The sequence below is a fragment of the Candoia aspera genome, chromosome 2 (assembly GCF_035149785.1).
Source record: "Candoia aspera isolate rCanAsp1 chromosome 2, rCanAsp1.hap2, whole genome shotgun sequence".
Classification (NCBI taxonomy): Eukaryota; Metazoa; Chordata; class Lepidosauria; order Squamata; family Boidae; genus Candoia; species Candoia aspera.
Window position 1 is genome coordinate 122,542,958 of NC_086154.1, and position 14,789 is coordinate 122,557,746.

The window sequence follows — 14,789 nt, forward strand, 5'->3', positions numbered from 1 at the left end:
AATGCTACATATGCTAAAAATATTATAATTACTGTTTCCCAGAAAAAAAGAACTATCCATCAAATCTTATGTTTCTTCTAGCTTGTCAAAATACTTTGTAATCAAAGTTTTGTATTTTGATACTCGTAGACAGAGCTGCTCCAGTTGTGAGAGACAAAAAGGTCTAATCACCGCATCTATTTATTTTAGAGGGCTAAATAAATTCCTCCTTATAGCCAGTATCTTGTACTCAGAAACAGGCTGTTTTTTAATATAACATTTTTTTTCTTCAGTATAGGTATCTGTCACTCACCTAAGTATTTGATTTTAAATCCACTAAACATGGCCTGTTTTCACTTGATGATTTCAGAAGACTTATTAGAGGCATGGGCTTCATGGATAGTATGCAATCATGCAATTAGTTCCTCGTAATGGAAATATTAACACTTTTTTTTAGGCTTGTTATTTCCTGAATCACATCAGGTAATTAATGACTAGGCATGACACTGGACATATCAACAGTACACTAAATGGGAATGGCGCAAGGAAGCAAACTATATAATTATATGCTAAAGAGGGAAATACGTTTCCGATGCCTGTAGATCAGTAGAAAGACTTCATCGTCGAATCTGTGAAACAGACTTAAGTGTCATGCTATACCACATTATTCAGAAATTACCCATTCCAGAATAATAGATATATTCTTACTACTCATATTCAAACTGAGCATCTAAAACAATATTCAGAATCAGCAGACTTAAAGGTGTATCCTGCCATATACACTACAATGAAAGCATTTTGTAAACATTTTTACTTTTTTGCAGATACTTGTTGTGGAAAATAAGGTGTTGAAATAGAAATAATGTTGAAACAAAAATGTACAAAAATATTTTAATAATGTAACATATGAACATGAAGTAATACCATATATGTTTTAACATGTTTTGGACAATATAATTATAATAAGGACTTGATTTTAGCATGTATAAAAACAAAACTGCATTATGAAACAAGTGACAAAAGCAATGTAAGCAAACAAAATTATGTTTTTCTTAAGTAAATTAATAAGATACAGGTAGTGAATATATCAAAAACATAGAATCTTTTTATAATGATAAAATAATTCAAATGTATAGTAACTTAAAATACTGTTATGAATAAGGGATGTACTTTTATTCCTTAATTACACAATCTGCTTTTATAGAACTATCACTGATCTCCCAGATTAATTCAAAAGATCCAAATCTTCAAACCTGCTGAAAGAAATCCATTCGACACTTGAATAAAAGAGTCACCTCCAGTAATTACCTAAAGAATAAAATGTTACCATCAATCAACCATTTATTTTGTATAACTGACAATTCTTTTAGATACTTTCCCACTTCCTGGAATCAGGGTCCCCACTATACAAGATATTAAGTACTATAGTGCAGAACATTAAAATGAAAGACAACAGACTTCTTGGATTAATTCAGAAGAATTTTTAATTATGGTTTCAATTGGGAAACTATGGTTACCAAGAAGAGAACAACTGAAGACCAGAAAACGGATTATGGAGTTAACATCTGAAGTTTCATCATAGCACTTAAGTGACCCCAACTGATCCTAATCAGACCTCTTAGTACTTGGATGAGAGACTAACAGGAAATCCCAGGCTATATGTTACAGAGGTTTGTGCATAAAATATTCAAGTTTAAACTGGACCAGAATCTTATGCACAGATCTTGCAACATAATTGAAATGTGGCCAAAGTCTATGAAAAGGCCTCTTGAGAAGATGTGATCTAGCTTTATATTACAATCATGTCTTTTATCAATTTAATTAAGTGGTATTTACATATCTTGTAACCCTACAGAAATGTTGCAGAATTCAGGACTCTACTCAGTTTTCAAAAAGAAAAAAAGAAAAAAAAAGCAGTGACATCACTTTGAAGTGACATAACCACTCTTGTGAGTCACTCTTTTCAAAGAGTACTAAGCACCTTTGGGCTGTTATTGCAACATTTGTGCATACTTTTGCATAAGAGTAGAACAATCTAAAAAAAGCCAAGGAGGGCAAAGATCTTGGGCTTTAAAGATATGATCTATAAGATCATAAACTGTATCACTGCACTTTATCTCAAAAGACGGAGACATTTCATAGCCCTACAACCATGTGCTGAACCACTGTCTCAGGTATACTGAGGCAAGGCCCAAGTTAGTCTTGTACCTGCCAGCTGCTCTAGAGCTACTAAACAGCAAAAATATAGATGGGCAAATTTTTGAAGATGCTTTGTTTATTAAAAACAAGCTAACAATCTGAGTAGGAGATACTGGCTTACCTTCTGGTACGATATGTGCTCAGTTCCTCTTGTAGGACAGATGCTCTTTTTTGTAGAAAATTTACCTAGAAAATACAGCTAACATAACTGAAGAGCTTCTAGTATACAAAAGACCTTTGAATACATCTGCTTGTGGTTCCTCAGATATATTGTTTAAACCCTGTTTATGGCCTGATAACCTAGGGATTGATGTCCAAATGTCAAACAGCCTAAATCAAGATCAGGTGCATTTCATGTTCTGAGAATACCTTTCATGTTCTATGTTCATGCAGTAACCTTTATATTACACATTTTGACAAAATAGAATGAATTGATTTTTTTTAATGCAATCCTTAAATTTTGTTTACAAGAAATTCAATGATTTCAGAATGGAACATTGGCGTAAGAATACTTAGTTCTACAATTTAAGTGTCAACATTAATAAATTACACATGTCTTTGCATCAGATTCTGCTTTTGAAAAGTGTGGGCAGAAAGTCTTCGTTGGAAAAGTAAAATCATAAGCATGCTATAGAAGTTCATTAGTACAGTGCTAGGATAGAACACAAAGAATACAGTGAAAGACTCAGAATTGAGGAGCTGGGGGCAGCCAACATATTTTCAATATAAGCAAAGCTTTGTTTGAGAAGTGAATGTTTCCTATTTGTTCATTGTTACTGCTGCTCGGTTGGTACTTTTACCTAACCAAGCCCTCTCATTCCTCTGGAACAATTCATAGCCCTGACAGGTGCAAGGATTCCACTGTTCTTTCTGGCTGATGTTTTTGAAACAGGAATTCCAACAATTTTCAAAGAAGACACCTGTGCTTCAGAAGCTGTTATAGAACAGCCTGTAGCTGGATACTGTAGTTCACTGCACAGGCAGCTGCGAGCTATGCTTTGTATATGAGCATCCACTTTTAAAAGTCTGGAGTTACTTTTACTCTTTTGAAATGCTATGTATGCTAACAGAAGCTTTGAAGATGGAAATCAAATTTCAGCCCCAAACTCACTTCACTGGAAGCTGGGGATTTTTCAGTTGTTAATGTTGGTATGTTTGTATACAAGTCATAAGTCACACATACTATTAATTGAAAATAGGTTCCCTGGATAAACCCTTCTCCCTTTTATTATTTGTAATGGCAACATTGGATGAAGCTGATTGCCAGCAGGAATTCCTTCTCAAAATCAGTGGCATAAAGCACCTGTTATTATCAAGAGGGAACATGGTACTCCTTCGCCATAGCAATTCCTTTAGAAATAGCACTACAAGATGACGATCTCAAATGCACCATTTTCCAGATGAAAATGAAATAACAGCAAACCTTTTAAAGACTATGTGAATTGGAAAAATGTAAGGACTGAAGGTTTTCTAATCTTCAATTTTAGTTGGGCTCCTATCAATGTCTTACTAATTACAGGAAGTCACAGGAGACCAGTTCAGATGGCCTAAGACACGCAACTATTTTGCCAAATGCATCTACTGCAAAAGAAAATCTTTATTGATGATTACCTTATAGAGTGTGAACTTATTCAACAAACACCCATTCATCCACTCGATCTTGTTCTGAAAACCTCTGGTATTATAGGAATGTAAGGGCAGCAAAATTATGCCAAGTAACAAGTGGCTCCTAAATGTTCTTGCTTGAAGAGGAAATAGTTCATCATGGTATTGGAATGTTTGCTTGTTCAACAACAGACTGAAAAATGTGACTTCACAAACCCCAATTTGAGACCCCATGGCTTCTTGGGTTTGTATCCACTATCGCTGCCTGTACTCACAAAAGTAAGCAGTGACAAACTATTTTTCAGCTGAGTCACTAATGTCTTTTTACAGAAACCACGCATGTTTGAAAAACAAAAGATGCTTATGTAAAAGCTACCAAATTTTAAAAGTTATGTTCATGTTTAAATATTAAATTACTAGAACCCCCGTCGTTTAAGAGATCAAAAAGGCTAAATCTGCCTCTTTATATTGGTGCAGAGAAAAAAATAGAAATAACTCTTGTGAGTGAAATATAGGCTGGAATTAGCTGAGGAAAAAAACAGAAGTCAAGACTATGAACTATCAATTGTCAAACTCCATTGCTTATATCAGCATGCTATGAATATTTTTGTCAGCTCTTTGAACCATCATACTCTAGACAAGGTGCTACTGTACAATGCTGACAAACAGAGATAAAATCTTTACCTGAGATTTTAGTGAGAGAATTGTGTCTTCGAGTTCTTGTCGCAAAGATGCTGGCATTAGACCTTTCAGTTTGGTTTCATATTCTTGCCGTATAGAAGTCACCTGAAACCATAGAAAGCAAGTACTTACATAGCAAAGACAAGGTGACCCAGTTAAAGTTATTTAGGAGCTGTCACAACCTGTGTTTTTGAGGCAATCTATATGAAGAGAAATGTTGATATGCAAGAAAAATTATGTTGTATTGAACTAACCTGAGAAATTCCTTGGCATTCTCTTCCTGCTATAAGGCTATCAATACCTCATTTTTATTATGCAAACAATCTGAGATAGTATCTGCTTGTTTTCAAAATATTAAATAATGGCCATAGAATTCTATCACAGATGCTGGCCCTAGATATTTATGAGTGTTCTATCCCCCCATTGCAACGGATTATTGTAGGAACAGTTTCAGTCAACCCATGTTCAGTCACTTCCTGCTCCTACTCACTCTTGCCTGTTAATTCATTCAGAATTGGATCAGTTCTTTTTTGCCAGCTCCTGCCCACATGCAATGCAAAGGATGTGGCAGGAAAGATAAAGTAGCATATGCCTTTAAATTTCCTACAGATTTATAATATTTTGTTTCTAAATTTACATCTTAGATATGCTGAGATTCAATTCCAATGCTATTACCATCTTGCAGCTAAATAATAAAGCTAAAATAGCTAATGGGCCAACCATAACCAACACAGAACTTTAAACATATTTCCCAGAATTTCTTTCACACTTCTTGCTGCTTCTCTTCAAGCCTTATTTTCCAAACACATGAATGGCAGCTCAGTTGGTTCTGGCCTTGTTCCCCCATTTGCCAACCCAATTATGTTTTAAAGTATACCAAACAAACCACGTTTTTGAGGATGATTTTTTTTTACATCAAACGGCACGCGCAGACTTCAAAATCTTTTAGATTGTGTGTGATTATGAATGAAATAAAATTTCATTTGAAAAAAAATTCTGGGACTTCTAGCTCCTTTGCACAGAGGTAAGAGCAAATAACATGGAAAACAAACAAACAAACAATATATTTTATTGGAAAAAGCAAGACAGCTACATTCCTTCTCAACCCAACAACCCAGCATGGTTTGGCCTCTCTTGACCTATTATGCATTGTGGATAGGCAAAACCTGAACTGCAAGAATAGCTATTCCTATAGAAGACAAAATAAAGGTGTGGCTGATATGACTTTAGACTGACCACATATGCTGACAAAAACATGTTATCCCAAACTCGGTTTCCAAAATTTTATAGAATAGTTGGTCCTGCAGAACTTGCTTTCTCTATTTTATCCTTTTACTTCCATATGATAAACATTGATGTTTCTTCTCTTCTCTTTCCTGAACTTTCAGATTTCTAACAAGTTCCTGAACAAATAATAATAATAAAATGTATTTGGTTTGATCTAAGGAAAAATCACTAATAAATTTTTGTTAATGAAGTCGTATTTCAAGATAGATGTAGCTAAAATATTATAATTATTATAGTCATCTTTGGAATAGCCTTTTCAATACTTCCCACTTCCCAAATCTAATAACAGCCAAACTTTTATCTTTCTTTTATTACCGTTTCAGAAAAAGGATTTTTTAAATTAATGTAGATTATAATGGTACACATAGCTCTTTTCTCTTACCTACAACATGCAATAAAAAATGAGCAATCTTAATTATGTATTACAAAATTATAAACTTGAACTACTATGTGCTTTCATATCAGTGCCCTAATTAATAGCCATCTGTGGAATTCCTGTATTTGAAGTAATGTGGGTTGAATGCACCCCTCAATGCAAATTAGATTAAGAACCAAACAAGAACATTTCTGGTTTTAGACTTACAAAATTAAGCAACCTGTTTCTTACAGTAGCCAACCTGAACCCACATGAAGCACAAAAATAGGACACAAGGACAAAGACATGATCTATCAAGAGATAACTTATTGTAGGAAGGGTGAGAAGTTCATTTGATTTGCGTTTTAACACCAAACCGTCTACTTCTGTGAAGGAGCAGAAAAGATAAATGTCCTACAACATCCTTTGTGCTGGAAATCAGGAGTTTCCCCTAAAGCAAGGTAGATCCCGTCTGCGACAAAGTGATATCCTGATACTTCGTACCAACCACCATTGGTCCCAACTCACATGGCCACTGACAAGGAAATGTGGGAGCTGCATCCATAACATCTGCTGTACAGTATAAAGACAGAGGCTTGAGCTGAATAGCTTGGATAACACATGCTGTGGTCTATATTTTCCAAATACAATTCCCTCCTTTCAGATCAAGATGAAAGCGGAACAAATTTGTCTTTTGATTAATGATTCCTACGCATGACATGTGGAAAATTGTTCCTACACATAACCTTTATTTGAATTATTCTTTGGTTGGATGAAGCAAGCCTGTACACTTTGCATTTAGCCTTGTATTTCCTTTAGATAGGGTGGTCCAGGAGCCTTCTGTTGCTTTCATCTGCTGTAGCTCAGCTTTACCTTCTACTTCTTTGATGGGAGATTGATTTTCCTAGCTCACAAATGATGCACAGAAATAATGCAACGTTAAAAAGATTCCTTCAAGTTGAGCTCGACTGCTGGTGACTTCATGGAAACATCCATGTAGTTTTATTGACAGCAGTGCAGAGGTTGTTTGCTGTTGTTGTCCCCCCACCCCCTCTTCACAGTCTAGGCTTGGAAGCTTCCCATCCAAGTACTAACCAGGACTAGTTCTGTTTAGCTTCCTAGTCCAGACAAAGCCATCCAGGTGCTGCCATCTACTGAGACAAGGCAATATTAGGCTCCTCTGAAATGTGGCTGAGCAAATACTGCATAATTACTATTCTATACTAGCTTACTGTATTCTGAGGGACTTTCTCCACTTTTAGAAAAAGCCTAGGAAACATATAATACTAAAATCTGTCATAAAGCATTTCCCACTTTCCATAAGTTATTTATTTATTTAGCTGATCTATTAAAATGGACATTACCTAACCCAACCATAGAAAAGATGCTTGAGACATTTTAAATATTGGATAAGACAATAAATGCAACCTACATATGAAAACAACAACATTCAATCTCATTTCACTGACAAGGAAAATCAACTTTTATCAGTTTGAGAAAACATTCTGATTTGAAGAGCTGGAAATGCATAAAACTGACATGTGAAACAAAATATCAGAGCATTACTGCATTATGAACTGAAGCTGTATGATAAAGTATACATGAATGTCGCAAACTTAAAGAGAGAGAAAACTATTTAATCTGACAAATATTCCTTCCACCCCATCATACAGCAATATAGATGCTTTCAGTAAAAATATTCTGATTGTAGGCATAAATTGCAACAGTAATTTCACACAAACTACAATTAGCCTTTTTCACAGTACAAGGCAAAGTATTAGTAGCTTGGAGCACCTACCTCACCAAAGCTTAACATAGTTATTCATACGAGCCATTCACTGAACTGACATTGACTATAAGCCCACAGCATAAAATCTCAGAGTCAACGTAAAGAATGGTACAGTATATACCCAAAAAAAACCAAACATTTTTTTTTGGGACACCATATTGAATAATCTGAAAAGAACAAGCAGGACCAAAAATTAAAATACCGATCTTCTACTTAAAAAATAAAATACTGATCTTAGACATTATACTTAGGTTAGGCAATGCCTCATGTTAAAGTGCTTTTTGATGTGTTCAAGAACAGCCTTGAAATAGCCACACTGTATTTGCCTTCCTTCCACCTCTGCTGATATTAAATAAATAGGATGACTTGAGTCACAGTGTTCAACTGAATGAGTTTACTTGCAGCAGCTGCACAGTTCTTTTGCCAGCTAGATGAAGAAACACTATATTGAACAGCAATTTGGCAGTTTACTTCAAAGAGAAAATGAAACTTTGGAAGTTTATTTAGCAGTTCGTTTGAGGTAGTCAAGGCAAAACGAACAGTTTTAAGCAAAAGCTTCTTTCTGCTTTTACTCCTTTCAGTAACAGTAGATACATCCTGTTCATGTGGAACTATTATCAGATTTGTGAATATTGTTTAGAAAATGCCCTAGCAGTTTCTCTTTACATTTGATTAATCTCCCAAATGTTAGGTACCATATAGAAATAAAGGAATCTCTGTCCAATCAAACTTTTGTAGAAAAATTTGCTATGCCACTGTGCAAAGAGGGGTTTGCACTAATTGTTTCGCATGAGAAAATCTCCCACCAAAGCTAACATTTTGGGAAGACAGACCTAATTTAGTATTCCTTCCACGCAATGTCTTTCCACAGTTAGGGACGTCTTGATGTTATGGCACATCACACCAGTAACTGTCCACCTGCTTGGAAAAAGATAGAACCACATGCTTTTCCAGAAGGTTTGAAGGGTTATGGGACCGATAGTAGGCAATATTATATATCGACATGTAAAGACCAACTGAGAGAATAGTAAACAGCCAGGTGGCAACGTAAGCATACAATTTCAAATGTCCCAGGGTTAAAACAGACTCCCCCCTTCAGAGGATGAAAACTGCAAGACACTTGCTGACTTCTATAGTTTATAAACTGTACACCTCTTTAACCCCTTAAACAAATAGAACTGTTACTTCTTTTTAAAATAAAAAAGAAGTGCCTATTGATAGATATTTGATATAAAGTTTGGGCAAAACATTTCTATGTCTTAGTTTATTTTTGCCATGAGGACTACAAACCAAGAATCCGTTTTACTTGAAAACAAAATGGGGTTATGATTTACAACTTCTCTGTAAAATCCATATAATTTCTGCTACAGATAATTAGATCTACTTGAGGTACCAATTAATCTCTTCAAATAGGAGAAAGTCATGCCAAATATAGCATTATGCATAATACAATAAAATTATAAATACATACAGTACAGAGTAAGAATAAGACAGGTACTTTAGTTAAAACAATAATGAAGTATATAAATCTTGGGTGTGTGAATTAAAAGAAAATGGCAATTAAATTATAGCAGGCACTATTCACATGCAATGAAATAAAAGAAACCGTAAGATGAAATATATAATCATTTTTTCTCTGACCATTTATTCCAGAGTATTTAATAATTAACATTCTCACTCTGATGGGCAGGCAGAAAACTTTAGTTTGTCTTGTGCACCCCCCCTCCATTAAAAGAATCAAGGATTATAATGGAACTGGTTAAAGCTGCAACTCTTAAGCATGCTTACCTGAGACTGAGCTCCACCTGGAACTTCTCTCAGAGTAAATGTGCACAGAACTATGCTGTAGTTTTAGCAAGATGCATGCCAACTTGAGGCTGCCACATGCCATGTAGAATAATTACTTATAAGAACTCAAGAAACGTTTCTTATATAAAGTTCTTGTAATTAAACTGTATCCTGAACTGTTAAATTGCACCAGTTGCAAGTTGCAGCCCTTCTTGCAACAAGCAGCTTTGGCTAGAGTGACTTCTTTTATTATCACCCTCATCACCACATGATTACAGTTCTATAGGTAGTCCTCACTTAACAACCATTCGTTTAGCGACTGCTTGAAGTTACATAGGCACTGAAAAAAGTGACTTATGACCGGTCCTCACACTTATGACCCTGTGGTCACACGATCGTGATTCAGGTGCTTGGCAACCATTGCACATTTACAACCATTGTAGCGTCCCACAGTCACATCATCACCATTTGTGACTTTCATAGCTGGCTTCTGACAAGCAAAATTAATGGGGAAGCTAGCAGGAGGTTGCAAGTCACGGTCATGTGATGTCTCGCTTAATGACCACAACGGGGACTGCCAGGACTGCTAACGCTAAGCGGTCACAAGATGTTTCACTTAGTGACCATTTCGCTCAGCAGTGGAGTTGCTGGTCCCAATTATAGTCATTAAATCAGGACTACCTGTACATGGAGCTATCTTTGAAGACCATTCATAAAGTACAGTTGGTCAGTTGGTGAAAAATACAACTGCTTGCTTGTTGACTGGCACTAGTTACTATCACCATATTACACATATCTTGCAGGCTCTGCATTGGTTACCAGCAGGTTTCTGCGTGCAATTCAAAGTACTAGTTTTGATTGATAAAACCCTATAGGGTTTGGCACCAAGATGATTCCAAGACCATCTAGTCTAATCAGTGTAAGCCCATCCAAGGAGGTTCTTCTGGGGGAAGCTGCTGCTGGGGCCTTATTTCCATTAAGTGAGTAAGCCTGAGGCTAAAAGGCATTGCTCTTCAATTATGGTGCCAATGTTTTGGAATAGCCTCCCTCTCTAGAAGCTAGATTAGCCTCCGTAGTAATGGATGTTTTATTGTGTTTTATCTTGGCGTAATATGCTGAGAGGCAGAATAATTTGGCACCATAGACATTTAAAACATCAACAACGTACTATAAGGTAGCATAACTCTCCCAGGATTGTGTCTATTTATAATGTAGGTGGGAGAGACTTATGTGACTGAAGTATCCTTTTTATTAGAAGCAGACCACCAACCCAAACCAAATCAAATGTCCCTTTCCCCCAAATAGCCAACCACAAAACAGGACCCATGGGCACTAAAATGCTAGGTTTCTATTTCTATATTCTATTTATTTCTATTTATAGAAACCTAGGTTGTCTAGCTTAGAAGTTGTATTAGAGAACATCTGCATTTGATGCAAAACAACTCACTGGCTGTTTTCTGAAGGGGCATAGTTCCAAAATGTATTCCATGTAATTTTTCTAAACATGTATACTATCTCTAGAAAAACTTATTTCAGTGACTTGTGTTTCCTTGTATTTTATTTCTAAACCTGGATCACCCACCTGGAGAATCCCTTGTTTGTAGTTAAACACTTAGAATGTTATATAATTCGTAACTGCCAATGAGAAGAAGTGAAGTAAAGCAAACCTTCCGAAATAACATACTGCACACAGCAGACTTCATGGGATTACGTGAGTTGGACAGAAATAAAAGTATTCACTCAACAACATGGCAGAACTATGGTCAGAAAATACTTGCTGCTGAATGAGTTTGCCAGCCTAAAGGATCCTTCTCTAGGATTCTGCTTATAAACTAAAGGTCCACCCTCTAAGAGAAAGCAATTAAGCAACTGAAGTAGCTTATCATGAATAGTCCTATCATATTGATTTTAAAAGGGAAGCAGACCTGAAATAAGTTAGAAACAAATTTGAGATTTGGTACTACTTGCATCTTTATTTCCTTAACAATATACTAAATGTTCCAAACTGGAGCAGCAGCTGCCATTTTGGAGAGAATAAAAGAAAATATGGCTTTTATATAAATAACAAAAATGGCAACACAATAAATTTTATACCAGGGACATGATTTTTGTTCCTACAATATTATTTTGAAGATGATGAGTACAAATTATGAAACTCATGTTTGAAGTTCAGAGTGAAAGTGGCTTTGATTCGCTTATGGACTGATATGCTGGAAAGATGATGACAAAACAATGATTCTACAGAGAAAAAATAAAGTTGTTCTCTTGTTCTGAATGAAAACAGAAGCCACAAAGATGATTAAGTCCAACTTGTTCTTTCCTCACATCATTTGTATTCTTAAAAAATGAAGCAGAGTTGCTACAATCATCATGGCTAACATCACTTTCATGACATATCAGTGAGTAGCTGGCACATAATATCCTTGTGCTCAGCAGAACCCCTGCTATAACATTTCTGGAGGGTTATCTAGTATACTATGTTGTATAATCCTGACCTGAAGTGTTTGAATCATAAGTTTTATATGTAAGATACTGTACATTTTAAAAAAGGTAAGGGGAGATTATCATAGGATGGGGAAGACAGGGCCAATGCAAAGATGAAAAACACATGAAATGTCCATATGGGGAACTGGTGTTGGATATTGTAGAAAAGAACAGAATCAATAACACCACAGTTCTGCATTCTGCCAGTTATAAAGAATGAAGTACAATGTACTTTTCTCACAGCATATGCAAATTTGAAAGTTATCCAGGATCCTGATGATATGGATAGAGTAACTGTTTGCAGAGACATAAAATTTGTTACATTAGGAAATAACAAAACTGTTGTTGGGCAAAGTATTTTCATTATATATCCAGAGAAGATCTTGTAGAACTATGTGCTCCTTTCTGAAAGAATTATTGTTATAAAGTATTAACTAATATGCAGCTCCAGTCTGGATTGACACCAATGTCTCATCATGAACTCTTTCACCGTGTCGTAACAGGTTATGAGAATACTCAGCACTACAGAGAAGGGGAAAGCCCCGAATCTTTAGCTGATCTTCATAGGGTGTGTTGATATATTTACTCACCCGAGTATTTTATGCTAGTTGAGATGGCTGTAGCCTGGGAAGCAAACTTGTTTGGTCCATAACCAAATTCAAGATACGGAGTGTTTTTTTGTACCATAAATACTTGTGAAATCCATTGGCTAAACCAGCTCCTGCTAAAATTAATATTCTTCTGTTTGGAGAATTTATCAATCCTGTTATCCATGATATACTTGTTTGATAATATAGATTAACATTAGGAAAAGTAAGTCTTTCTTTTGAATCTTGTAACAGTTTGAATCTTACTTTCAGGTTTTTCCCACTCCATATGAATCTGTTAGTTGTTCTTTGCCAATCCTGCAAACAATTTTTGAAATAGGAATTGATGCCATTTGAAATAAAAAACTTCGTATTAGATAATATATCCATTTTTATTGTTGTAGTAAGTCCCAGCTAAGAAAGTATTACATTTTTCCACCTTTCAAGAACTTGTTGTCAAATAAAGTCCTAAGTATTTCACTGGATCTTTTGTTATCTCACAGCTAGTTTCTTCTTTCACCAAGTCTTCTTCCTCAGAAGTTATTATCTTTGTTTTCTTTTCATTGACTCTGGGTCCAGAAAAGTGGCCAAATTTTTAAAATGACTGTCATCAACTGCCTTACAGAGCTTAGTGGTTGCATAATTGTTAGTACTACAACATCTGCATAGAATTTCATTTTGTATTCCTCTCCTTGAATTTTGATCCCAGTTATTTGTCTTTTCAGATCTTGTCTGCCAGGACTTCTATAAAAATTACAAACAATACAGGAGACAGGAGACACCCTTGTCATGTGCCTTCCCTTCACTTGATTTTTGTTGTTTGCTGTTGATATATGCTCTCCACTCAAGTTTTCAATTCTTCTCCTGGGTTCATTTTGTTAAGGACTTCCAGTAGGAATCCAATCCAAATTGTCAAAGGTTTTCTCCACATCTAAGAATATTACTGTCACCTTTTTCTTGTTATTAATGTATTCTGATGCATTTATTATAAACCTGCTGTTGTCATTGAACTTCCTCTTTGGAATGTAACCTGTTTGATCTGTACATACGTTTTTGGAAATGCACTTCATCTGCACTGAGCTAATATTGTGGTAAACATTTTATAATCAACATGCCATAAAGAAATTGGTGGTATAAGGGAAGAGGGGAAAGAGGTATGTGAAATGCTTCTGGAATGGAACTTGTAAAAAAGAACAATCAGGCAGTAATAGAAGAAACTGGTTGGCTATAGAACTACAATAAGAACACACGGTGTATAGAAACACTTTTTACTACTCATAAAGAAAGAAGAAAAGACAAAGAACAATGTTGAGGGAGAGGAAGAAGAGGGAAGGGAAGGAAGAAGAATCAGATTCAGATATGCTCAATCAATTGTTTAAGAAACTAACAGCACATAAGAAAGGGCTGAATGAAAAGCTCCAAGAGACACTGGAGCAGGTTCTGAACAAGATGGAAAAAATGAAAGCAGACGTAAAAACTGATATTACGAATGTCATGAATAGTGTTCAGGTTAATACAAAAACTAAAATTCAGAGGTATCTGAAGATTCTGGAAAGGTCAAACCAGAAATCCATTTCAAAATGTTAATTCAAGTCTATTTAAAGAAAGATGGAGGCTTTCCAGATAATTGAGTACATTTTTAACATAAACTCCACATTCGCACAAAAGAAAAAAGTGCCTCCAGATATCGTTGTCAGATTCTTACAAATGAGAACAAGAAATGCTATTTTAAAACAGCAGATTGAGAGACCTCTCATTATAGAAGGGAAACATATACAAATATTTCAGGACCTCTCATGCTAAAAAAAAGGAAAGAATTCACATTTCTTACAGGAAACAAAATGAATAATCATAAAGACAACTACAGAGGCTTCCTGCTTACATGAAAGAGTAATTGCTCAGGACTCTACAGACAAAGAACTTTCTGGCACCAGAAAACACATTTGAGTTGAAGAAGAGGGGAAATTAGCTAGAGCAGCAGCATTAAATCAGAATCAAAATGAACAAGACAACATTAATCTTGTTAAATGAAAAT

The 14,789-nt window shown here is 35.5% G+C and overlaps 1 protein-coding gene across 7 annotated transcripts in view; it reads right to left on the reverse strand.

The window, feature by feature from the left end:
* Positions 1-938: 938 nt before the first annotated feature.
* The window catches only part of CEP112 (centrosomal protein 112), a 259,583-nt gene continuing 245,732 nt past the window's right edge, over positions 939-14,789 (reverse strand). For 5 of the 7 annotated variants that reach the window (XM_063293475.1, XM_063293478.1, XM_063293477.1 and 2 more), the window contains 3 exons: positions 4,468-4,569; positions 2,300-2,364; positions 939-1,287 (listed from right to left, as the gene is read on the reverse strand). In XM_063293475.1, the coding sequence (XP_063149545.1) occupies positions 1,284-1,287; positions 2,300-2,364; positions 4,468-4,569 (171 nt within the window). In that variant the 3' untranslated portion in view covers positions 939-1,283. Of the gene's footprint in view, positions 1,288-2,295; positions 2,365-4,467; positions 4,570-14,789 lie in introns of those variants that run through there. The other 2 variants (XM_063293476.1, XM_063293474.1) reach the window with 1 other exon arrangement.